At 36.7% G+C, this 27,825-nt stretch overlaps 1 protein-coding gene across 2 annotated transcripts in view; it reads left to right on the forward strand.

Annotated features, from left to right (window-relative positions):
- GLT1D1 (glycosyltransferase 1 domain containing 1) overlaps positions 1 to 27,825 on the forward strand; it is a 120,771-nt gene that overhangs the window by 31,912 nt on the left and 61,034 nt on the right. For both annotated transcript variants that reach the window (XM_043979380.1, XM_043979381.1), the window contains exons 4-7: positions 6,859 to 6,910; positions 15,737 to 15,773; positions 19,174 to 19,230; positions 27,154 to 27,249. In XM_043979380.1, coding sequence (XP_043835315.1) covers positions 6,859 to 6,910; positions 15,737 to 15,773; positions 19,174 to 19,230; positions 27,154 to 27,249 — 242 coding nt within the window. The remainder of the gene's footprint in view (positions 1 to 6,858; positions 6,911 to 15,736; positions 15,774 to 19,173; positions 19,231 to 27,153; positions 27,250 to 27,825) is intronic.

The raw sequence follows: 27,825 nt of genomic DNA on the forward strand, positions 1-27,825 counted from the left end.
TGCCCAGGGTCACACAGCTTGTTAAGTGTTAAGTGTCTGAGGCTGGATTTGAACTCAGGTACTCCTGACTCCAGGGCCAGTGCTCTATCCACTGTGCCACCTAGCTGCCCCAAATATGCCATTGGTTTTAAATTTAGCTAATTCTTTGGAAATATTTTCCAAGGAATTAGCTATTGGGTCTTTAAAAACATCTTTGCAAAGTTATTCTGACCTATCTGTAGGCATCAGAAACATTTTAGGATAATTAATTTACAAATTGAAAGATACTTTATTATCATAGTTCTGCTTATACTTGAAAATAATTAGTTTGATATCATTCATAATGTATTATCTCACAGAGAAAAAGTCATTCCGCTCCCTAGGAGCAGTATTGAATGAATTCCTCCTGTAGTATTATCACTAGTATTATTCATTGCATAGTTATTAAAACAAACATTGATTTTTCCCATGTATTGATTTCAGGCTAGCGTGTAGAAACATTGCCTGAATCATAGATTACTTGTCCAGCACGGTATACCACAAAATTCTATAAAAACAAAATATTGAACTGTGTCTAGCTTTATAATGAGTGCTTTATTTTTAATCAAATTCTCTTAAATGGTAGGTGTTTTCCTATAGGGTGTATTTTTTTTTTTTTGTAGCATTTGGTGAACTTTAGAACAAGTGATTTTCTACTTGTTTAGGTGAAGGTTTGTGAGCATAATGGCAAAAACTGGACAGTGGGGAGCCATGTGAAGATAGAAGAGAGGAAAAGAGAGACAGAGACACAGAGGCAGAGAGATTGCAAGGGCACCCATTTGCTCAAGAGCCCAATAAACAACAGAAATGCCTCCCCAAACCACATTTGTTCTAAAGTCTCAAAAAATTAAAGCTCACTAAACATATCACAAACAAGGGGGCAGCTAGGTGGTGCAGTGAACTGGCCCTGGATTCAGGAGGACCTGAGATCAAATGTGACCTCAGACACTTGACACTAGCTGTGTGACCCTGAGCAAGTCACTTAACCCTCATTGCCCCCCCACCAAAACCACCACCACCAACAAAAAAACCCCAAAACACACACACACAAACAATTCCCTTTGTTTTCCTTCCTTTCTCTTCAAAAAAACTGACATAAAAAATATCATAAAGAGAAGTAAGGGGACAATCACCAGCATAAAGACATATTCTGCTTTATTTTTTGGCATGATGTGGTGTAGTAGAAAGAGCACTAGATTAGGAGTCAGAAGACATGGGTTTGAATTCTGACTTTGCTTCTCATTTCCTAGTTCCCTCTTCTGACCTTGGATGACTTCACTATTCTGGATACTCATTTCCATATCTATAATCTAAAAGGGTCCCTTCCTGCTTTAAGATTCTGGAACTATTAGACTGCTTCCAGTATCAAGGTCACAAATAACGTAAGAAATAATATTACGTTCAAATGGGCAACAGACATGTTTAAGGAAAAACCCAAATCAGTAAAAATGTTGAGGAGATGACAACATTTGGCATAATGGAAAATACTGTAGAGCATTTGTAAATAGCAATGAATGCCACCAAGGGCAGAATTAATATAGTAAAAGATAAAATGGCAGACAATATTATTGAAGATAAAAAAAATAAAAAGAATTTAGGTAGAAATGATCAGGAAGCAATTATAATGACAGTTACAGATTTGGAAGAGAGATTAGGAGAACTCTTACTAGACAACAATGTTCCACAGATAAAAAGAATTCTCAGAATCACCTTGATGGATATTTGTAATAAGGAAAAGCTCAACATTCAACTAACTCAGGCTTTCAGGATTAAAATCCAGGCCCTAGGGGCAGCTAAATGGCTTAGTGGATAAAGCACTGGCCCTGGATTCAGGAGGACCTGAGTTCAAATGTGACCTCAGACACCTGACACTTACTAGCTGTGTGACCCTGGGCAAGTCACTTAACCCTCATTGCCCTGAAAAAAACACCAAAAAAACCCAACAAAACAACAACAACAAAAAACAAAAAACAAAATCCAGGCCCTATCCTGTACCTCCCCCCGCCAAAAATGTCTTTCAACTTCCAAGAAGGAAGTCATTTATTTAAAACATCAAATAGAATTGCCCAAGTGTTTTGTTTTTGTTTTTGTTTGTTTTTGTTTTTCCTTCAGTAACCAGAAATGACAGAAGAAATTGCCCAGTGACTCTACAAAATCCAAAACATGAGTCTTGATCCTAGACTTAATTTTGCATCAAATCTAAAGATTTATTTTGAATGCAAAAATTGAACTTTTAAAAGCCAAGAAAAGTTCAAAGAATTTAAAGGAAAATAAGTATAGTTCATTTAGCTATGGAAACACTAAGTCAAGTACTTCAGAACATGAACATGAATACTTTTCACCTGTGATTGTCTAGATGATACATAATTTAAATATCTATCTATAAATGTCTTATTATAGATATGTAGTTTTATATATGGTAATATGAAATATATATATATAATCAGAAGCACATATATGTTTGTATGTGTGTATATATACACACACACACACATTATATATATATAGAGAGAGAGAGAGACAGAGAGACAGAGAGACAGAGAGACAGAGAGAGAGAGGGAGAGGGAGGAGAGAGAGACATATTATCGTTAGGCAAGTTACTGAATGATAGATACTCTTTGTTAAAGCCCCTAAATTGGGGAGGGATCAAGTTTTAAAGATGAGAATTATAGAAAATGCTATAATGTTGTAGAGATACTTGGTTTGGAATATTTTAATGGAATCTAATAGTTTACAGAAAGATGAAGTTATAACATTGAAAGAGGGAAGTAAAGTTTAAAATTTTACAGCTAGCTGCAGAAAATATGGAATTCTTTGGGAGATAGCAAAGTCAAAACCAAGCCAGAAGGTACTGAGATATACAAGGGAATCATACTGAAAAGTACGACTGAAAAGGAACGCATATCTGTTTTGTATACACATGGACCAAATAATTTAATAGTTGAATTTATAAAGGAAATACTCACAATTTTGCAAAAAGAAATAGATGGAAAATTAGTGAGATTTTAGCATATCACTATCAGAATATGGTTCATCAAAAAAAAATAACAAGTAATAGACGGGAGTATTGGACAAACTAGATTTAATAACTTCATATATATGCACATATATCTATACATATGGAGAGAGGGAGGGAGGGAGAGAGGGAGAGAGAGAGAATGGGCTAACAGTGAGGGAAAATAATACTTATTTTTGTTCAAGTATACAGGGCTTTGACAGTGACGTATGTTGTCCTTTGTCATAGCTAAGTCTAGTTAAATTCATAAAGGCAGAAAATTTAAATGCTCTATTTTCTGTCAAAGATGTCAGTATCATTAAGGGATCCATCTACATGTTGAGGGCCTGTGATTTTCTCAGGTGTAGGCATTTCTTCCACTAAGGCAGATTCAAACCCACCTATAATTTTTCCCTTAAGGGAATTGGAGAGGCAAAGGGGGATTTCCCCTTGTTTACTTACTTAGAGGCAAGTTTTGAACTACAGTTTTTCTCACATCCAGAGCACTCTATCTCAATCATTTACAACAGTTACTAAATGAAATCAGATATTCGATCTCTTAAACACATAAGCCCTATATAAAGACAATTTTAAACCAATTTTGACAATCAGAAAGAACTGAACAATTAGAGCTATATCCTTTGCTAGTGGCCAGATATAGCCAATATTATAAAAATGTCAATACTTTTCAATTGATATATAGATTCAGTGTAATACCACTGGCTCACTTTATAGTGTGGCAAGAATATATCAAGGGAAACTTTGGGATGAAAAAGGATTTCAGAAGAACCTAAGCAGATATGAGAGCATGCATCTTTGAGACTTTGATGTCTCTAGCACCTTAGAGATGTGGCCCTTCCTCTTTTACCTCCATTTGACAAATATTTCCAATTGCCTTCCCTGTGAGAGGTGTCAGGGGCTCAAAGACAAAAATAAAACTGACTTTGCCTGCCAGGAGCTTACATTTTACTGCAGTGTGAACTCCACCAGAGCAGATTGCACTCTATGCATGTCTCCTTAGGTGTGATTATTTGGTTTTTTTTGGGGGGGGGGGCAATGAGGGTTAAGTGACTTGCCCAGGGTCACACAGCTAGTAAATGTCAAGTGTCTGAGGCTGAATTTGAACTCGCGTCCTCCTGAATCCAGGGCCAGTGCTTTATCCACTGTGCCAGCCTAGCTGCCCCACCTCAGGTGTGATTCTTATCCTTACTTTTTCATAAATTTTCCATCTAAGCTCTATATAATACAGTAGGAGCTGTCCGCTGAGTCTTCTTCATTCCTGCCTGCCAGGACCACATTTGGGCTGTCCTTCTGAGAAAAAGCCAACATATTATTCAGATATAAAATGAAAACTTAACTGTACTGAATAAAAACATAGAAAAGCAGGCCAGAGGAGCAGAATGAACATGCCGAAACTGAACCAAATGTGTAAATGTGTTCTTTTGACCCAAGACATGGGAAGCCTTATACAAAGTGATAGAACATGAGGTAGAATTAGAGCAGTGTATAAATACAATATTACCAGGAAAAAATAATAGTGTTAACAACATTCTAGTATAGAAACAGGAAAGATAACAGGGGATCCTGAACAAAAAAGGTAATATGTTCAAAATGTATACGTTTTTACTGCAAATAAAATGGTGTGTGTTTATGACTTGATTTGTGATTATATTTAATCATATTTATTATTATTATTATTATTTGTGAGGCAATTGGGGTCAAGTGACTTGCCCAGGGTCACACAGAATCTTATTTATTATTGAGGCTATTACAAAGTTCAGAATAAAAACAGTTCGATTACAATGATATGAAACTTGTGAAAAAGATTTTACAAAGGATGTCCCTAAAACTCTTGAAATATGTACCTCTAAATCACCTTAACCTATTGAACCTCAAACCTATGGAAGGGGGTTTTTGGTGAAAAGAAATGCCTCCATTGAAAAACCTGGGGAAACTTATATGAACTGATGCAAAATGAAGTGAGTAGAACCAGGAGACCATTGTACCCAGTAATAGTGATGTTTTATGATGATCAGTAGTGAATGACTTAGCTATTCTCAGCAATGCAAGACAATTCCACTTCCAGAGAAAGAAATGATGGGATTCTGAATGCTGATTGAAGCGCACTTTTTTAACTTTCTTTTTCTTTTTAAAAATTTGTTGGGGTGGGGGGTGTTATGTTTTCTTTTGCAGTACTACTGATGTGGGAATGTGTTTTGCATGCCTGCATAACTGTCTAATCTATATCAAATTGTTTGCCTTCTCAGGGAAGGGAGGGAGAGAATTTGGAACTCAAAGTTTTAAAAAAAAAGAATGCTGATTTTTTTTTTTACATGTAATTGAGCCAAAAAATAAAATAAGAAAAAAAGAAAAGAAGTGCCTTCAGAAAAAGGTTGAAAACCACTGGATATATAGGAAATAAAGTTAATGTTTCAAGATATAGCATTGGTGGAATTGGGTCCTTTTGACTAACAGACTGTAATATTTCCACTGAGTTAACAAATCTCCCAAAGGGAACATTCTACTTTTAAAAGCCAAGGAGTGAGGCACTTAATTTGTCCTAAGAAATATGGGCTCTTTTATATATGTATTTTTTGTCTTCTTAATGATCTAAGAATTTTAGGGCTAGAAGTAATCTTCAGGGATTAAAGTGTCCATCTGTATGAATTTAGAATAAACTTTCCTGGCCTGTTTTATATAGATAAAGACCTATAGTAATGTCTCAGGTATCTTCCTTATTAGAAAATTATTTACCATTGGTAAATCTACCTTCGAAAAGTATAATTCAGATGAGTGAGAATTTAGTAAGCACCTTCTTTATGCTACACACCTTGGAGATAAATATGTTTTCAAAAATATGAAAATTCATTTTTATTCAGAAATGAAATTATCCTTGCCCTCAAGGAGCTTAACATTCTTATTGGGGTAAAAACATACTAAAATATATTATGTTATACATATAATATATTATACGAATATATAAAATATATAAAATATGTATGAAGTCGATACAAGCTGATTACAGGGAGGGGAAGGAGCACTAGGTATTTGATATTGGAGTAGAGTTGGGGAAATCAGGAAAAGCCTCTGTAGGTAGTGGCATATAAACTGAGCCTTGAAGATAAGGAGGTGGAAGTGAGGGGGGTGTGGGAGAGACCATTGTAGGCATGGGGGACAGTCTATGCAAAGGCATGGAGGTGGGAGATGGAATTTAGATGTGTAAGAGTGAGTAGTGTGTAATTAACCTAGAGAGATAGCTTAGAACTAGACTGTAAAGGACCTTCAGAGGTCAGTAGGATCTGTCATCCTATACTAAAGGTAATAAGGAGCTCCTGAAAATTTGGAGCAGTTGAGTGAAGTGGTAAGACCTGTGTTTTAGGAATTTCAATTTGACCGCTGTGTGGAGGATACTATGCAGACAGGAGAGGCTGGAGGCAGTAAGTCCAATCAGGAGGCCAGTGTGCTAGTCCAGGCCAAAGGGGTAAGGGTCTACAACTTGCCATTAGTTTAAAGAAAAAAAAAATCAGCAGGGTCCAGCCTTTTCTGGAACATTTAGCAGTTGCTTTTAGGCCTTAATTACTCTGCTCCACTTCAGTCTGATTCTGTAGCATTTGCCCAGGTCCCGGATCAGAATTTCTGGTGATTCTTGTTTCTTTCTGGCAAAACTCTTTTGAAGAAGTTTGATGGGGAGAAGTTTGACCATGAAGTAATACTTCAAATAAACAGTAAACATTTTGGTCAGCTTCTTGATTTTCTCATACAGTTTTGCTCCAGACAGCTATTTCATAGTCACGTGGAAAGGCTTTCGTAGTAATTATCACTCCCATTTTTGTCCCTTTTCTTAGATTTGCCGTGGCTTTTACAGAGTCAATGAAGGAAATGGCACTAACTAAGTGGGTATGTTTCAATTTTTTATCATTATTTATAGTTGTACAAGTAGAATCTTGAGCAAAGTAAAAATAAATATATTGGAAGGAAATCCCATTTGGATATGGAATTTTTCTGCATTACTACTGATTGTAACAACTTGTATAGTGCATTTTGGTTTTCACTTATTAATGTGTTTCTTTTGTGCAGCTTCTTTGAAACTTTATGGATTATTTTCAATGGCAAAAATAACTTAACAACTAACCTTCAAGGCAAACAGTCACTTTTTTTTCCTTTCCTTTGTGGTTGGCTGGCTCAAGGCCTGTATTATAAATTCCTAGTAAAGATCATTCACTTCATATTTACTGATAGCAACGGGCTTTGTGGGAGTAGATGTCCTTTTCCAAAGTTGGACCATTTAAATTAGTAGAATTCAGTTGAGGCAGTGGTTGCACTAGAAGTTAAATGCCTTATGGACTGTGGGATTTGGTATTTCAGAGTCAAAAGAATTTCAGAGTTGGGAGGCCCTCAGAATGTATCTAGTCAAAAGCATGCTTTAAAAATAGTCCCCACTGTTAAGACTTGGACAAGTAGCCAGCCAGCCTCTGTTTGAACACCCCCATATAGGGAAAACTCCTTCCTCTTCATTAACTCCTAAAGCAATCCAGCCCACTTTGGGATACCTCTGATTGTGTCAGACCTTAATTTTCTTCTTTGTAACTTCCACTTGTGTCTTCCTGCTTCTTCATTCTAGGTACAAACAACACAAATCTAATCTCTTTCCCACTGCCTTTTAAATACTTGAAGAATGCTATCCTCCCCAGTCTGAATCTTTTCTCCAGGTTAAACTAGCCAGTTCCTTCAACTCCTCCTATCCAACACAAACTCTAGGCTTTCACCATTCAGGTTGCCTTCCTCTAAATTCCTCCTCTTAGGTAGCAAGTAGGAAGACTTGCTTAAACTATCTTTTTTTCCTCAATCATGATCAAGAAAGGGAAAATGTTTTAAATTCGAAGGACAAAACAGTCCGCAGAACTGCGCCTTCCCCATCTAGACTGTGGACACAGTCACTCCACCTCATTGTATTCCCACAGTGCCTTTCACACAAATAAATGGTTTTTGATTAAGATGCTGTTTTAGGAGGATTGATTTTGCAGAATGGTTCTGAATGGATTGAAAGACAGAGAGACTTTTGGCAGCGAGACCAATTGGGAGGCACAGCCTTTGTTTCAGCATGAGAGGCTTAAGGCCACAGTGAAAGTTGGTGACTGCGAAGGCGCAGATTCAAAGAAAAAAATTACAAGAGTTGGTTGCACTTCAGATATGAGGAGGTGAGAGAAAGGAGAAAAACACTAATCATAAGGCTTTGAAATCAAGTGACTAGAAAGCAGTGGTACCACTCATAGAAATAGAGAAGGTAGTAGGAGGAACGGAGTTGGTTTTTTTCCTCTTCCTTTTTACAGGGAGGGAAGGAAGGATGCTGCTAGTGTGTGGAATGAAGATTTCCATTTTGTATATGTTAAATTTGTGATGCAGATAGGACATCCAGGTATAAGAGTCTCAAGTAGACATCTCCCAGTGAACTCAGGAGAGAGGCCAGAACTGGAGACAGAGCCCAGAGACTGGGAAGTCACTTAACTTACACAGAGGTGATAATTGAATCCATGAGGGCAACTTACTCTTAGACTACTTTACATTTTGAATATGACAGCAACAGAAAGTACATAAACTCCAACTCTAAATACATGGTCCGTGGTTTTTTTTGGTTTTTGTTTTTTTTAGGATAAGCTACTTACATGATAATTTCTAGAAAGAACCTACTTCTCTTTTTCCGTTCTTAACAGTGACATGGTATTTGAGTAATTACAATTTGGTTCTTAATTGCACTATTGTCAGCTAGAGTTTTAATTTTGTAATGCTTATATTAGTGAATGGATTTGGTTTACTGCATAATGGATTAACTAATCCCCTAATTATTATAAAACCACAATAAAAATCAGCTAGTTCCAATAAATGCCAGAAAAAAGAAATTTAGGAATTTTCTTTGCATATTCTTCTTGATTGCTATGGGAGGAAATATGTGTGTGGATGTAAATGTGATTTCCTCTCTAGAGATGTTGTTTAAAATATATAGACATGTATGTTTTATATAGATAAATTGGTAGATAGATATAGACTTATATGGGTCTTTTCACATTGCTTTAAATATGTTATAAACTGACTTAGAGGTTTATATATAATTACATATATGTATATATGTGTGTATATGTACACAAAAATTAAAACACATGTTTATTTCCATATCTGTATATTTTATGGAAACACACATACACACACACACACTCGGCAGCATGGCATAATGGATAGAGAACTGGCTTTGGATCCAGGAAAACCTGACTTCAAATTCTTCCCCTGAAATCTATAGGCTGTGTGACTCTAGGCAAGTCTCTTAATATCTCAATACCCTGCATCTCTCTAAGTTGCAGAGAAGGTAGGGACCTGCATTGGTAGAGGGAGTTAAGTCACCTGGGAGTTCCCCCTGACAATGAAATCACAGGTCTCATTTCTCAGCACATGTGTAGACATATTCATGTTCTGTGTCCTTATATGTTATTGCATATACATGTATATTCACATTTATGTATTCATAATTTTGACAAACTAGTTCAAAATTTGTGGGGGGTTTTCTTCCTAAAGGAGGCAAACCTAAATATGTAACCTTTAAATAGAAATATACTTAACCACGGTCATTGATAATGTGTTTGCCACTAATAGCAAGTAGCCATTTTCCTTAGTCACCCTATGGTTTTCATTTCATCCTGTGTTGGCATCTATATCTTTACATACAAAGGAGCTCTACCAAGGAGAAGGGAATACCTGCCTCATCATTCTGAAGCAGTTTTGGCTACAATACTTAATATTAGATGACTTATGCTAAGAAAAATATGCCAAAGTTGGGTTTTCCTTGCAGTCTACTACAAAAGGAAAAGATGGTGTCTTAGGCAACTCTGTTTGGTGGATTGTTAGGTATGTGGTCATTTTTGGCTGGGTATGCAATAAACCATGAAACCTTGGAATTTGATTGGATCCAATTTGCTTTTTCCATTTTTTTTTCTGTTCACCTTTCAATGTCTTTCAGATTTTCATAGATAACACCTCAACATAAGGCTGTATTTAATGGTAGATAATGAATCCCATAATGTTACATAGTAGCCTTTTATTTTTAGATAAATTCAGTTCATATATGTGATATTTGGCAGATGGAACTACTGTATATCATAATCATTTTTAGTTTATAGCATTTATGTGAATTTTTACATATTTCATATATAATTTTATTAAATGTTATATAAATATCATATGTATAATTTAAGAAAAAATTTAATAGTATGAAATTTCAATCATTAGCATTTCATAAAACTACAATCAAGAGTCTGGATGCATTGCTGCTGTAGATGTGTTGTTGGTTATTATAAATAATGCACTTTACATTTCTATGTCAAATTCTTTGACTGCTTCACTTATCGGGGGAAAAATTCTGTGGTCTGCCGGAAACCCCTTCTGGCCAAAATATAGGTTGCCAAAGGAAGGTTTCTTCCAGCTCCAGTCTTTGATCCTGGTTAGGATTTTTCTACATAGGCTTCAGGTTGTTTCAAAGCCAAAGGCTTACGATAAGTTTAACCAATTCAATTCCAATGGGATGAAGAGAATGCAAACATGGCGTAACTCATATTATCAATTGTTATGGGCTCTTTCTCCCCTTTCTCATGTGCTTACCCAATTTGGATTTTCCATGTCTGATTTGTACTTTCAACTTTTAGCACAAATCATTGACCCCTGGGATTTAGAAGTAATTATTTTTTTGGGGAAAAGGTCTTCAAGACCATTTTATAAAATAGAAATCCAATACTGGAGGGAAACATGAATGAGTTATTATTTTTTTTAGAATTTCTTCTCTTAAAAACCAACTAGCATTTAAGCACTCCAAAACAATGGAAGTAGTCGCTGAATACATTTTGCAGTGGTTGGTATTCAGATAGGTTCTTTGGGGCCAGAATATTTAATGATTTTTATTTATTTATTTTTCAGAGTAGCTTCATTTCCAGCTTTTTTTTTTTTTGGCTATTTATCTTTCCTTCTGCATTTTAGGTAGAAATTGCTTTTTCTGCAGTAGGTTTTGTAGGCAATGCATATATATGCAATTTACTTTCCATCTGTACATAAACTCATAAGAAATTCTTTTGGAAATTGATATGCAGAAAGCAAGACAGGTTTCATTGGCTGTTACATGAGCAGTTCATACCACAGGTGAGCTGAGAAAGTCAACTTAGTAACCGGTGCTAGCCTAAGTGAGCTGCTTTACTACCTATTCTCAGCATGTTGGCCCTAACAGCATTTTACTTACTTTCCTTGCATGTTTTTTGTCTGTCATCTAATTATCTCAAAAATCAGACAATATTAAATCCACACATACCCACACATATCCAAACTCACCACATACCAAGTCCTTTTTATACATCGATTTCACCTTTTTCATCTTCAGGAATGGGAACTTTTACACCACCATCACCTTTAAATTCTTGTTAAGTGAAACCTCAGGGATTGATCATATCTTAGGCAGCTTCTGGTTTGATAAATAGTTAATACATATTCTCTGTTCAGAGAACTTTGTTTGGAGGAGCTGTGATAATGGCTCAAATGTTCTTTTTCCATGTGAGACCACTGGAATTTGAGGTTCCAAACTGAACAGTTGAAATTACTTGAAAATACCTCATTTTATCTGGGCCTCCAACCTTGGGAGTGAACTGAAAATGTTTCAGTTGGGCCCAAAGTGCCAAGGCAGAGGAAAGGCAAAAACAGCTTTTGAGACATCCTCAGAATAATGCTCAACACTTATTTTCTCTTACAAGTTGGAATTTTTAAAAGCCACAGACTTCCCTGGAATTTTCTTTTGACACCATGTATGTAACTTTGTCTTCTTTTTGCCACTGGAAAAACATGGAGCATACACCACATAATACTGCTTTGTTTCTACCAGAGTCCATGGCTTGTTTTGGTGATCCAACCACCCACCTATTTGTTTCATTGTGGATCAGAGCAAATCACTGGAATCCCATCATTGAATTTACTTCTCAACTTACTACTCTCCTTTTTTTTCCCATTTGAAACATTTTTACTTTGACTAGTTTCCTGGCCTTGGGTATATGCTTGAGAGAAGGTTCATTTTTCTTCTAATTTGCTTGTGGGCAGGTGGAGGGGAAGGAGGCGATGTGTGGTTTGGCCTAGGGAGGGGGAAGACAGAGACCTTCTAAAGACATGCAAATCTATTTCTCTGAGTTATGTGGTAATGTCAAACCTGCTTTCACCATTTATTATAGGTTTTTAGCTCTTTAAGACAAAACTTAATCAGAAGCTCTCTAGTGATTTTAAAATAAAATCACTTTTATTTAAATCCTTTGGGGAAATTACTAAAATTACATACATCCTTTTTAAAAAATGTGAATATCACGTATCATCTCCATTTGCAGGTTTTTTTCATTTTTATGAACCGAAAACTGACAAGTTATTATTGGAATCTTATATATAAAGATTACATTTAAATTCCATTTCAGACTTTGAAAAAAACATTTTGAATAATCTTTTAAAAACTTGGTAAATGGGACTTTGATAATGAGTATTTGGCTCTTTAAACAAATAACTTTTTATATCTTTAGGCCAAAGTACATTGCACTTTTATGTTATTCTTTTTCTAATGTTTGTTCCTGTTATTCAACAGCAGAAATAATATATTATAAGAAATTCCCTTGATACATTTACATGAGTATATGTACACATGAAAATATATAGGGGATAAATCATGATATATAAGTAACATAGGTGTGTCCAAAAAAGATATTTTGCTTTTCTGTCTAGCCACAATACACATCTTAACATATTTCCAAAAGTCTTTTAACCTTTTTTAATGGATCAAATTAAACAACAGCTTCTTATTGACTCATAAAGTATAAATGAGGGTTATTTTAATCTCTTCCAGAAAGTACTTGAATTCAGACTCATCACTGCATTAATTAGAGAATATAGCTGCTAGGTGAATCTTTTACGAGGACAAAGAGAGTTATATCATTTCAAAGAAAGCGAGGGGATGATAAGAAATGAACAAAGAAAGGCAATCTGTATCTAGGATATTTTAATATAGAAAATCTTTTAAAAATCAATATTGGCCTTTTGCTAGGTTGTATAAATTTTTTCTTTCATTATAAAGATTAAAGTAACTACAGCCTCCCTTTTTCCCCCCTTAACCTTATTTTCTTGATTTTTCTAGCTGACATTAAAACATCTTTTTAAAAAAAAATATTTGAAAACCATGTGTTACTGCAAAATTAAATAAACTTAATTCTCCTCTATTCCAGTTTTTACCAGGTTGTAAAATGGTTTTTGGTGAAAGACTGCTCTGATTTATAAGAGCTCCCTATGCAAACACCAAAGGCTTTTCAAAAGATTAATTCATTCCACTCCTGTGCTGAAATTTTTTTTTCCTGTGGGTCAAAAAATTATGTGATATTTTTATAAGAGGAGAATTTAAAGTTTGTATGCTAAGTGATGACAGTGGACAGACACAGACAGCTTGAATAAGAAACAGTGGTGAGACCTTAACCTTACCGCTCCCTGTACCCCCATCTGTTTTTTTCTTCTTTATAAAGGAACTTTTTAGGCCTCTTAATTTCCTTTATTTTTTTTTTTTTGTGGGACAATGAGGATTAAGTGACTTGCCCAGGGTCACACAGCTAGTAAGTATCAAGTATCTGAGGCCAGATTTGAACTCAGGTCCTCCTGAATCCAGGGCCGGTGCTTTATCCACTGTACCACCTGGCTGCCCCCTTAATTTCTTTTTTAAGTCTATTTTAGGGCTGGAGATTAGTAATGTGAATGAGAATCTCGGTTGCTATTACAGTTTAGAATTTTGTGATCTCTCCACTCAATTAGTCTTTCCCTTTATTTTTCAGGAAGTGCATATCTTTAGAACCATCTTCATTCTTGAAGCATTCAACCCTAAAAGTCCATGTTGTATTCTTTTTAACACACCTGACATGTAAGGGAGATTTCATGCCTGATCGTTTCAAGGATGTTTTTCTACACACAGACATTCTGGGTGTACGGTGTGTGGGGGAAATCATTCTGTGCCCCTCCTGCATTCCTGGCAGCTGGATAGTGACCCAGGGAGGCAACCAGTAGAAGCAAACTTAGGAGTGGATGCTAAAATAATGATGAACTTATAAACACATCCCCTCACCCCAATTCCGTGGTCTGCAATACCCCATAATCAAAAGGCTGAGGGGTTGATTGTCTTCTCTCCCCTATGCAAGTGGTCTTTTTATGAGTTCTTTTCTACTTCCAATTTGTTCATGATATTAATTAAAAATTTAGTTGTTCTTATACAGGCAATTTGGGAGAGGTGGAGCATAAGCACTCCTTGGAATTTGCTTTTAAGGACAAATTAGAAATTTTCTGGAGCGCTGACCCTTTTCTGGGGACAACGCTGTATACACCAGAGGCAGGGCCATTGAGATTTATATAATGCCAAGATGTCTGTTCAGTTTGGGTCTGTCAGTCATCATCTGGGTGTTGAATTACCGTGACACAAAGCACTGAAACATCCACATTGCCTTTTTCACTGAATTTACAGGACTGTTTTGATATTATAAATACTATCTCTCATATTTCTGACACCAACTCAGAGTCTTCAGCAGTTTAAATTGTAACTTCTTTATATCCTTATTTGTTAACAAATGCCATCTTGGTTCTAGACTTGATTTTATGTAGGAATCGATGCTCATTTTGAAATTATTAGTCATTTGGAAAAATGGATTTTTTTTCTGTCTGTGGTAGCTAATTGAGGAGTCCCTCTCTCTTAAACCCAAAAGGAATAGTTAATATATACTTTTGGTATAAAAGTGCCAATATATACTTTTGGCTAATTTAGTGTCTTTGATTCTTTTTTGTTTTAGTGAGGCAATTGGGGTTAAGTGACTTGCCCAGGGTCACACAGCTAGTAAGTGTTAAGTGTCTGAGGCCAGATTTGAACTCAGGTACTCCTGACTCCAAGGCCGGTGCTCTATCCATTGCACCACCTAGCTGCCCCCTGTGCCACCTAGCTGCCCCTAAAACTTCTTCTTTTTTTTTTTGGTGAAGCAGTTGGAGTTAAGTGACTTGCCCAAGGTCCCACAGCTAGTAAGTGTTAAGTGTCTGAGGCTGGCTTTGAACTCAGGTCCTCCTGACTCCAGGGCCAGTGCTCTATCCACTGTGCCACCTAGCTGCCCCTTTTGATTCTTACTGTATTTAAAAGTATGGTTTTTTCCCCCCACTTTTGGAATATAATAACTTCTAAAGGAAAACCCCACGCTAACCCTGTGAAGTAAGAAGCCCAAACCAAATTGTCTGAAAACTTTTCCCTTCACCTGAATCACTGAGTTAAATAGATGTTCTTTGTTGCTGGCATATACTCTTTCCAAGCTCATTTAACTTTTCTACTAGCCTGGTAAGTGTAAAATTATCAGGCTGGTTGGTGTCTATTGTAACATGCCTCGAATCTAATTTTAGGTCATTCCTTTCACTGTGCTTTTGGCCTAACAAAGATTTTTGGTGTGCGTATGTGTGTGTTTGTTGTTTTAATGGGCAAAATTCATTAAAATACAAGGATAGCTTTTTGCTTTGGCAAATGTCAAAAGTCTGAGTAGCTGCACAGATGATTTTGGTTAACTGTTTTTGAGTAGGCTATTAATGGGTACTTTATTATATTTCTGAAATGTCATTGTAGGCCATCAAATTTATCTTTTCTTTTTCCTCTCTTTTCATAAGCCACATGCTAAGGGTAAAATCCATGTCCAGAACCAAGGTAAGGATTTTAAAATATAAAAAAAAGGTGTGTTTTTTCTTTGCTTTTACCCTATGTGGTGATATTAGCTTTATTTATCTGTTTATTTATTCATTTACCTATTTATTTGTTCATTTATTTATCTTCATTCATCTTTGCATTTATTTACTCTTTGTCTACTTATCTATTCATTCATTTATCTAATAATTTATTTATTCATTCATTCATTTATCTCTTTATTTGTTCATTTATCTTCATTCATTTATCTACCTATTCATTTATTGACTTAGCTGTTTACCTATTCATCCATCAATCCATCCATTTATTTATTTGCTTATTTGGATTTGCTCTTGAAGTTTTTGTTGAGTATAGTTTTTTTTTGTTTGTTTTTGTTTTTTGTTTTTTTTGCGGGGCAATGGGGGTTAAGTGACTTGCCCAGAGTCACACAGCTAGTAAGTGTCAAGTGTCTGAAGCCAGATTTGAACTCAGGTACTCCTGAATCCAGGGCTGGTGCTTTATCCACTGCGCCACCTAGCTGCCCCCGAGTATAGTTTTAGGATTAAATTTACCCAGCATTCAAGGGGTTATTTCCTCTAGTGACTCAGAGTCTCTTGATACTCAAAACCTATTTCCTCTTTGTCCCTTGTTCCTGCCATAGTCAAATTTCATTAGTATTAAGAAGCCTATAATTCCCTAAGGCAGCATAGTTTTAAACTTAGTAAATTAGATGCATTTTCATCATTTTTCTCATGTTTACCAGTTATATTTTTAGTGAAGGGCCCAATAGTAGAATTATCTGAAAATATATTATTTCAGAACTTCTATTAATAACAAATAGACTAGAATCAGGAGAATAATTTTTACCATAAAATGCAAACACTGGAAAAATGAACACTTCTGAAAGACTTAAGAACTCTGAACAGCACAGTGATCAACCATAATTGTAGAGGACCATTGGTGAGGAACACTGCCCCCTTCCAGCTCAAGAGGTGAGAGACTCAACATGCAGATGGAGACACATTTTTTAATGGGAATTTTTGCTTGACTGTGGTAATATTTTACATGTGGTTTCTTTTTCTTTTCTTTTCTTTTCTTTTTCCAGTGGGGTGAGCAGGGGGGAAAATGCTTAATAATTAAAAAATTAAAAATAACAAGAAATACATTATGTAATAGAGTGATCTGTTTGAAAGAAGGTCATTCCAAAGTCATGGTTTCAAGGACCATTTTTAGTTCATCCAATTCAATGGACTCAAAATCAGCCTTGTTGACCTTCCTAGGCATTTTATGCATACACATCCTTTGTAACAAAAGAAGACCAGATAAAAGCTCAGGGTGAATTGATCTAAATCTCATACTAGAAAAACACTTCAAAAGAATCATGTACATGATAGAAAAAAGCCCTGGACTGGGAGAGAGGAATATCTGGTTTTTAGTAGTGGTTCTGCTGCTAACTAGCTGTGTGACCTTGGGTGAGTCATTTCCCTTCTTCTGAGCCTCATTGTACTTCCCTGTAAACTGATGTGATGAGGTTGGGCATGATGACTTTTAGGGGTTCTTCCATTTCTAGGATCTTGGATTGCTGTGACACAGATTCTTCCTCCTATTCTCACTGGGCAGGAACCTTGTCTAGGTCGTAAACCCCTAGATTCTCTTCATGCTATAAGATCTCATAATTCAATAAAATTTCTTGGTTTTTGAATACTGAGTTTTCTGAGCACTTGCTCCGACAGACATGACTAAAATGGAAAAGATTTCAAGTACAGACCCAGCTATGCATCTGTCACCTGAACACCAGACTAGCCAAGGTTGGCTATAGGGTGATTATTTATTTATTTATTGATTTTTTTGTTATATCTGCTCATGAAACTTGACTATGAAGGTATGAAAAGGGGTTGCTATCTGCATTGGTGGGGGCTGTACCCATAGATGAAATCATCACTGTTTGAAATATTGAAGTAAATATGGCATTCTCCTCAGAAACTGGGATTTTTGAATATAAAAAGGTTGACATGTTTTGTGAATTATACATTTATGTAATGCAGCCCAGGCCCTGGAATTTGGGGTTTTTACTTTCTGAGTGATTGTAGCAGCAATGTCTTATATTTGAATGGCTCTTTATGGTTTATCCGGAGCATCTAAATCCACTTGTATTGTGATCCTCACAACTCTACAAGGCGGGTAAAAATATTTAAATTGCATTTGACAGAGAAGGAAACTGAGGTATAGAGAGGTTATATTACTTGCCCAAGGACATATAAATCTAGTAAATTACAGAAACAAGAAAGGTGCCAGGTTTCTGAAAGATCCAACACTTTTTATCATATTACTTAACAAACTTCTAAATGAGTTGTAAACATTTGGAATTAAAAGAAAAATGGACTAAGAAACATGCTTTAAATGGCATTCTGGGGGATTGGAGATTATTAGAAGATCACCTTGAGTTTACCTGATATACCTTTTTAAAAATATTAACTGTCTCATTCATTCATTCATTCATTCATTCATTCATTCATTCATTCATTTGTTTGTTTGTTTTGTATGGTTTTTTTGGGGGGGATGGGCAGTCAGGGTAAGTGACTGGCCCTGGGTCACACAGCTAGTAAATGTCAAGTGTCTGAGGCCAAATTTGAACTCAAGTCCTCCTGAATGCAGGGCTGGTGCTTTATCCACTGTGCCACCCAGCTGCCTCACTGATATACTATCTCATTGAATTTCTGAAATATGAAAGCTATCATAGATGTTAATTATATTTAACCTATAAACTTATAGCAACTCGGAACTTGCTAGGTTTCCATGGTCAAGTATTAAATGAGATTTAAAGTTCACCAGAGACAAGTGAATTTATAGAAATTTCATGAGGGGAAAGCAAAACCTCTCTTGGAGTGTGATATTTAAATGGGAGTTTATAATCCAGACTAAAAATTTCCCCTTCTAACTTAATCTTGTAGCACTCTTTTTTTTTTTTTTTTCCTGCGGGGTAATGAGGGTTAAGTGACTTTCCCAGGGTCACACAGCTAGTAAGTATCAAGTGTCTGATGCCAGATTTGAACTCAGGTCTTCCTGAATCCAAGTCCGGTACTTTATCCACTGCACCACCTAGCTGCTCCCTAATCTTGTAGCACTTTTAAATAAATCTATTGTCTACAATAATCAATTGGATCATTTTCCCCATGGATCTCCATATATTACAAATCTGGTTCAATAAGGCCCAGTAAGTGGCAATCAGTACCCGAAATCCAGGAAGCTTACTTGCTTCTTATATGTGGTTGCAGGCATTAATGACAATTCGCTCAAGTCTTTAGGTAGCTTAGTTGCTATATAAGAACCATTCTTATTATTTCAAATTAATAACAAGATAACTTTATATATTGGTAATTTGCTTCAAGTGAAATGTCTTTTCCTCGCCTTCTCTTGGACATAGGAATTTCAACCATGCCAAATGTCACCTTTAACTGGAACACATTTCTACAAAGTGCAGGTAATGTATTAACTCTTTTGGTGGGATTTGACTCTAAATCCGTATGAATAAATTAGTGTCCCTACTGTGAGCTTACTGGAAGGGGTTGAGATAGGAAACCTGATTCTTGAAGGGACAAGAGGAATTAGGAAATCAGTGTTTAAGGCATGGAGAGTGAGGGCCTAGAGTAGAGCCAGATTGGAAACAATCCTAGTCTCTCATGATTCTCTCTGATTTCACTAGTGGCTTCCATCATAGGGGCACAAAACAAAAGAGAAACATCAGAATAGCTATGGTTCTTTCAAATCTGGGGGCTGAGGAATCTCTTGGAGTATTTCCCCTAGCTTTCTTTCCTCCTTTCATCTTTTTTAGAGGCAGCCTCCTTTCTCTAGTGAATTAAATGAACCTCAACAGTGAGTCTCAAGCAAATAGAGTCCAGGTGTTTACCTTATTCTTTTTTTTTTAAAGAACTATATAAATAAGTAGGTTCTTTTTAAAAAATAGCCAGTAACCCTTAACTACATTTTATTTGGCTTAAATGTATTTCACAGTTGGCCTAGAGATGTGAAATTAGGAATGTTGGTAACACAGCCACAGAGTTAAACTTGATTTTGTTTTATTTTTTTCCATTTATAAATCTATGATTCTATTATGCTCTGATCAGCAATCATATTTAATCAATTACATGAATTACAGTAGTTTCTGCTCTCAGCATGAGTACCAACACTATTTAGTTTCTTTATAATGTCAGTAAATATGTCACCAAGCCTTATGCACCCATTCAAATCAACAGTGTGATGTGTTCTTAGAACACAATAGCAACACACTTGAAGTTAGCTGTTCCTCAAAATAGAATAATTCCTTATCAAATCCTGTACTCTTACTGTGGATTGTCTCACAAGCATCACTGTTCAGCAATTAAAGAAATAGCCAAAATGGTAAAAAAAAAGCTCATTAGAAAATATTTTGTCTTTTGATATATTGGATAAAGCATGATCTTAGACATCTATTAGAGTGAAATTTCAGATTTATTCAAAACATTTAGACAAGAGAAACTTCAGTGAATTAACATCCTATTGAGCCTGCCTGGTAATAGCTTGAAAACAGATATAAAGTCATTCTGGGCAGTGGTTTTTGTAACCAAATGACTTCCTCTCATTTTATCAGTCATTGATGTATTTCAGACTGGAGATTGATGAGCTGGGCGTTTCTCCCATGTTCTCCATCATTCCCAAGTCCCTGGAATGTTGAGAAGCTTTCCTTTTGTAGCACTTACTTTGGGAATGTCCCTTCTAGTTGATACTTAAGACAGTGTAAATGGTAGATGTGGGTAAGAGAAAGTTGACTATTTCTGGGCAGGTCCCCACATTCAGAATTTTAGGGAAATATTAACAATTGAGAAATCAAGGCAGAAGGAGAAGGGAAATACCTGGTAGAATGAAACTAATATAATTAGAGTAGGTGTTTGGCCATGAGTCATTATTTTTACTGTATGCTCTTTAAAGGCCTGTCTCCAATTTTATGATCGTCCCAACTTTTAAGTTGTTCCATGTTTTCCTATTTCCTTCCTTAGGAAAATTATTTCAAAAATCATTGGCCTATAAATATGTGAAATGTATATTGATCATATATATATATAAAAGACTCAGCATTTATTTAAGGATTAAATCACTTGGCTTGTGCTAAATGGATCCTACCTATCAGTGCAGAACATAGTAACTACCATTAAATTAAGAACCAATAATGCAGGTCAGATGCCCTTCCTCCGAATTCTCATGGGATACTTTTACTAGATGTGCTCATCAGAAGATCTATTTATAGACATTAAACTAATTACATGTTCCCTAGAACATTTCCCTTTGGAATGTCTATAAATCCTTGCTTGGTGCAATAGCTTTATATTTTCCTAATTTTTTTTTTTTTTGACTTGGCTAGGGTTTTTTTTTCTTTGTTTTTTTTTCCCCCCATTTCAAACACACCCGATGCAAATGAGTTCAGGATGACCCCTTGACAAGTGAAAGGATTTAAAGCACCAACAACTACAGTGGATTGTAGTAGAATGGATTATGCTTTTCTTCTTTCTTTGGGCTTTTCACTTTGGGAGCCCAAGTTTGCCTCTTGTTGTGACTTCCTTAGGAACTCATATTTTTTTAATTGATTTTTTCATAGGATCATGGGTTTAGAGCTAGAAAGAAATAGAACTTAAAGGGCTTTGAGGATTAAGTGACTTGCCTGGGTTTTTGTTGTTCTGTCATTAATTTTTTCTTACTCCTTGTGACCCTGTTTGGGGTTTTCTTGGCAACAATACTGGAGTGGTTTGCCATTTCGTTCTGCAGCTCATTTTACAGATGAGGAAACTGATGCAAACGGAGTTAAGTGACTTGCTCAGAGTCACACAGTAAGTGTCAGCGGACAAATTGAACTTGGGTCCTCCTGATTTCAGGTCAATCACTCTGTGCACTATGGCACCACCTAGCTGCCCAAGTTACCCAGCTAGGAAGTGGCAAGAGACAAGAATCAGATCCAGGTTGGCCCACTGCCAATCCAGGGAGCTTTCCACTGGATCACACTACCATTTTTCTTTCCTTCAAACCCCGGTTGATTTTAGGTGGTGAGTTGCACTTGTGGCCTTGTTCCAGTTTCCCAAGGTGACACTGCTTAGGATATCTTTTTGAATCCATGTGTTCTCCATTTCAAACTCAGCAGAAACGATGAGTTTTGCCTGGAGTGCACAAAGTTTCTTGTGTCCTTGTAACAATATGTCAAGTTATCCACAGAATCAGAAACCCAGAGAGGATACTGGAGATGGCTTCCAGGGGAAAAGTCCGCTCGTGTAAATTTCTATTTGTGAAATTGACTTCTGAGTCATTCCCCATCTATCAGGCAGCTTAGTTTGGGGCCAGTTTGCATGGGCATGGTCTTGGGCTTTGAAAACAGTAGACATGTAAGTTTTAGTTTTGCATTTTTTGTAATTCAGAGACTAATTTTAGATTCTAATATTCTTCTGGCTGGCGACCTTGATGTATTGGCATAATCTCTGGGGTTTTTTTTAAGTATATGAAGCAGGAAATCTACACAAAAGAGGTTTGGCAAAAGGGTTGTGGTTAGGAAGCATTGCAACATTTAATTGGATCACATAATTGATAAATATTGCATCATTAGACGCTGGTATAGCAACCGTAGTGAAAACTTGGCACTAGGCAGGGAACACTCCGAGGTTCAAAGAGGTTTGTAGAAAGTCAATAATAATTACACAAATAGTTGTGTATCCTGTGCTTTCTGGTTACCAATTGTTTTTCCACATGCATCAGCTCATTTGTTGTTTCTGATGCCTATCTCCAGAGGTAGAACAAGTAAATGTAATTTTTCACATTCGGAAGGTAATGAAATTCTACTGAAATAGTCTAGATCACTTGCTTATATTTATTTATATCACCAATGCTGATGGAGGCAGGACTCGAATCCCAGCCTTTTTATTCCAAGTCCAGTGCCAAGAGGCAGTGGTATATTGAAAAATAACACATGGCTGAATATCTTTTGCTTTTAAATAATACTTGGGACAATGATATGTTCAATGATCACTCAGAAATTAAATGTTCTAGCTTCCCCTTGACCCAAGACTGTAAGAAAACATATTCAGCTGCGAGACTCTTTGTTGAGACCAACCAGCTTAACCTTGGGGGCTGATTAAAAACCCTTCTAGGATCAACAGACTCCCTTGAAGAGAAAAATACCATTCTCCAGCAAATGGCAATCTGTGAAAGAAACTTATAGGTGTGTAAGTGATGAATTGGAACTCTGAGACATGGAAAAAATACATTCAAGAAAAAAATACATCTTATTATAGTCCGAAATGAATTGAAGAAAGAGGATCGGCCCCTTAGTAACAGGCTGTTTTAGTTACTTTCTAAATAAAAAGAAATGACACGAATGAGTTTTCTTAGAGCTGTATTGGATCTTAGGGACTCTGGGCTATAATTGCAAACCAAGTAAGGATTGATGCCAAGTCAGGGAAGCTTAAATGCTTTGGAGGCTCAATGAGGATTTTCCAACCACTATCTTGATTTTCTTGAAAATGCTGCTTATGTATCATGAGACTCCCCAACTTCAATCAAAAATAATGTCTCTGCATTTATTAAGTTTAATTTAAAAAAGCAACACCATTACAATTTGTATTTCCATTCTCTTAAGTAAAAAAAAAGATAGCTTGTAGCCTTTGTTCTAATTTTGGTTCCTATTCAGATGTCCAGTTTTTTTTATCCTTTCAATTCTCTCTTCCAATAAAGAACACAGCAAATGACTCACTGCCTGGATAAGGAGACCTATGGAGTGTGAAGTAAGCTGTGGCCCATATTATAATTATCATCTAATCCCTCAGGGGAGAGAAGTAGTCCAAGAAGTTCTGCATTTGGTTTGAGGGCATTCAGGACTACCAGGATACATCCGGAACTCACTCAACCTGCAGGATGTGACCAAGGGTTAAGTCTTGGGTTTTTGGACCTAATTGGGCCAAGCAACTAAACCTTCCTTGCCATCAAGGAGGAGATTTCTCTCTCCTTTCCTCATGCTGCAGAACCTTCTCATCTTTCCTTTATTAGGGACAAGTTATTTCTTTGGACATTGACTTACGTGTACCTCATTTTCTTCATGGAGATGTGGGAGGGTAGGCTGAGAAAGGAGAAATATTAGGGGTTTTTCCTGCTTAGTAACATAGCCAAATATATTAATTTTGATATATTAATACATAACATATAATGTGAAATGGTTATTCATTCTGCCTCCACTGTTTCTTGAAAATTTTCCATATATAAACACTGATGGTTCTGCATTGCCCCAAATTGACTTACAAGCACTTAGACTCCCTTGCTTTTTGTGTCCTTGGAGATTTTCTTCTGCCCTTACTACCTATGAAAGAGAGTTGAGTTGTTTTTTTCATGTACTCAAATCCAAATAATACATGATTAGCTTTGTTAAACTGATTAAAAATTAGCATCAAAGCTCCATTTTTATGGCAATGTCCAATGAAGTCAGAGTAGGGGGGAAATTTCTATGGTGCATTCCTTTCTGTAGAGAGACAGAATTCTGGGTCTCAAATGAAACATCAGTGCTTAATAGAGCAACTGTGTACTGTGAGAACAGTTGAGACCTTTTTTTCCCCAAAAGGTGACTTTTGTAAGAAATACATCTCAGCCTCACATTTGAATAAAAAATATCAGCAAAGCTGGTTATGAATTAATTTTTTTTTAGCTTTTGTGCTTGTGTCAGAGTCGTTTCAATAGCCTTCATTAAATTCCAAAGCAGATGTATTCACCCTGAAGACTTTGAAAAGCAAAGAGAACATTTATTTTGTGGATCATGAGCACAGGGAAAATTAAGTTTTGCAGAGAGAGAAATGATAGGAAATTGTCCTGGTTTCAGGGCCCCCCAAAATGGTCATCATAATTATCTTTTTTTCTTAGGTATTTTAGAGGCCAATTGTGGCATCCCAACAAAAAAATCTGAAGTTTTAATTTAGTTTATATTTAAAATGTCAATAATGTCAGCCTGAAATGGAATCTTTCATCCAAGCATTTGGTACATCTTGATCTTTTTTGTGTGTGATTGTGTATGACTATATGTTTGTGTACTCATTTGGGGAGATAGATAGTACTTTTTTGATACCAGAATTACAGAATCATAGAATCGTATATTTAGATCGGAAAAGGACCTCAGAGGTCATCTAGCCTGGGTTCTCCTTTTAGAAGTGAGGAAGCTGGGGCGGCTAGGTGGCGCAGTGGATAAAGCACCGGCCCTGGATTCAGGAGTTCCTGAGTTCAAATCCGGCCTCAGACACTTGACACTTACTAGCTGTGTGACCCTGGGCAAGTCACTTAACCCCATTGCCCCGTAAAAAAAAAAAAAAAAAAAAAAAGAAGTGAGGAAGCTGGGGCCAGAGAGGCTGAGTGACTGAGGTCACACAGGTAAATAAATGACTTGACTAGAAGGAGAGGTTGACTTTATTTACTTCCCTTTTCCTTTTATTTCCCCTTCTTCTCAAAACTAGATCCCATTCCTGCTTTCTTGGTTCTCACCCATTTCCTCTATTTCACTCCTCTCTATTTCTCTTAGTTTTGGGCTTGTTAATGGTCTAGTGCTAGAGGGTTGTCTGTGTGTGGGAAGAGTCTGGAAAGAGTCTGCCTTGGGTAAATAATGAGAGGGAAAAAGAGAAAGCAAGGTATGTTGAAATGCCTTCTGGTTCCTTTGATAGGTGTAGAAACCTGGTGAGAAGGGGAGGGGTTTGGATTGTCTTGAGTAATGCAGTTGACTAACTTCCTTGACCCCTTGAAGGATGGGTAGAAAATGCTCAAGGGAGTGAGGCAGAACCCTCAGATTCCAGCCCATTTTAGCCCCTTCTGTTCTCCCTGGGTTAAATCTTTACTCATCATAGTTCCCACCCTGCTTCTGTCCCTGGAGCTCCCATCTCAGCTTTCAAACTTCTGTACCCCAAGCTTTCCAGAATGCAGTAGGGGAGTAACTTTCTGGTGCCTTAAGTGGAATAGGGTATAGCTAAGATAGAGTTGTTCCTGTACCCATAACATGCAGACATAGCATCCTAGCATCTTAAGTTGTAATACATTTCCTTATAGAAATTTCCTGGGGCAGCTGGATGGCGTAGTGGATAGAGCACTGGCCCTGCATTCAAGAGTACCTGAGTTCAAATCTGGCCTCAGACACTTAACACTTACTAGCTGTGTGACCCTGGGCAAGTCACTTAACCCCCATTGCCTCACCAAAAAAAAAAAAAAAAGAGAGAGAGAGAGAAAAAAAAAAGAAATTTCCTTTGGTTAGCTAGGTGCTTTATGGGTTGTGGAGGTTCCTGAGGGCCTGCTTGGAATTCTGATCATTATTTTTAGCATGGCTTTAGGAGAAAGAGAAAGCATGGTATGATATTGAAGCCAGGGAAACCTCTTCTACATACTAGCTCTATGATCCTGGGTAAGTCACTTAACCTTTTGGTCTACTGGGCCAATTCTCTAAGGGGAGATGGTACAGATCTGAATTGCTGGAGGGAGTTTACTCACTTGGGAATTCCCTCCATCCATGAAATAAAAAGGTCTAGTCCCTAGTCCTATGAGAAAACAATGCATTTAGGGTTCCAAATAATTGACTTATCAGTGAATTCAATGCACATCCTTTATGCCTTGTTCAAAAACTGGAGGCTGCCCTTCTGCGTGAGAATTCAGAGTTGGATATGAAAATCTGCTGTTTTCCTGAATTTTTTTTTTTAGAAATGAAACCTATCTAAGCAGGCCAAATTAATGTTCAAAATGTCTTCTTTAAGAAAGAATAGGACTCTTGGAGGGGTGAAAGAAGCAGGATATGGGGAAATGTAGGTGATGCAAAAATAAAATATATAAATAAATAAAATAAAATATATAATAAATAAAATAAATAAAATAAAATATATATAAATAAAATAAAATAAAATATATAAATTAAAATGTATATTTGTTTTTGTTTTTTGGGGGCAGTGAGGGTTAAGTGACTTGCCCAGGGTCACACAGCTAGTAAGTGTCAAGTGTCTGGCCGGATTTGAACTCAGGTCCTCCTGAATCCAGGGCCAGTGCTTTATCCACTGTGCCACCTAGCTGCCCCTAAAATTTTTTAAAAAGAAATAACTAAGGTCAATTTTCCTCCCCTTCCTCTTCCTCCTGCCCATGAACTCCATCTTCTCTAGCAAAGAATGAGCCAACCTGCACACCAGACAGACCAGTATTATAATCTAGAGAAGAGACAGGGCCCAGGAAAATACAACCTAGAAGTGAAAGATTAAAAACTACCGAGCCACTTGCCTCTTAAAATAACTTTTTGCATATCTTCCTTAATTTTCAAGCTCTTTTACAGGGGGAAGAAAAGTTGCTCTCTTTTCACAGTGACAAAAATGTTCCAAATATTCTGTTGCAGAGATCAACCAAAGTGCTGATAATTTGCACATATTTATTTTGATATGTGGACTTAGGCGAGTCAAAGATCCTCTTTATTTGGTGGATGCCTTTTCAGGTAGGTTTCTTACAGGTACATTCCTTCTGTTCTTTTGTTTCTAGATGACTAGCTGGATAAATCTCTTGGTGTTTCCAGTATACTACCCGCTTCTTATACTCTGGGGAATGCACTCTACCTTCTGTCTGTAAAGGGGGTAAGCAGCAGGGCCCCCAGGTCCATAAAGCATACATACCCCATGGATAGCTGAGTGCCCTGACTTCTGGAGAAACAGTATGCTCTAGAGGACTTGACTTTGGGATGACACTTTCCCTGCTGATTAGTTCAGTGGTCAGGCCTCTCTTATGTAACTTTGACCTAAGTACCAAGTCCTTCAGAATTGAGCAATGTTTCTTCAGAAGTGACCTTGGCACAAGCCCAGCATTCAACAAGGTGTAAACCAGCCAGAGGTGGGCGGAGGTGGGTCTCACTGCATGTGCAGGGACAGAGTTTTCCCTGAAATAATGATGACTAATATTTCAAAGTGAGGAAGGAATGTTTATGACTGGGGCAACTCATTGGAACATTACAGATCTGATTACTGTGAATTTCAGATAGGAAGAAAAGAGTAAAATCAACAAACAATAAAGTTATTTT

This window comes from Dromiciops gliroides, chromosome 1, assembly GCF_019393635.1.
Source record: "Dromiciops gliroides isolate mDroGli1 chromosome 1, mDroGli1.pri, whole genome shotgun sequence".
Lineage (NCBI taxonomy): Eukaryota > Metazoa > Chordata > Mammalia > Microbiotheria > Microbiotheriidae > Dromiciops > Dromiciops gliroides.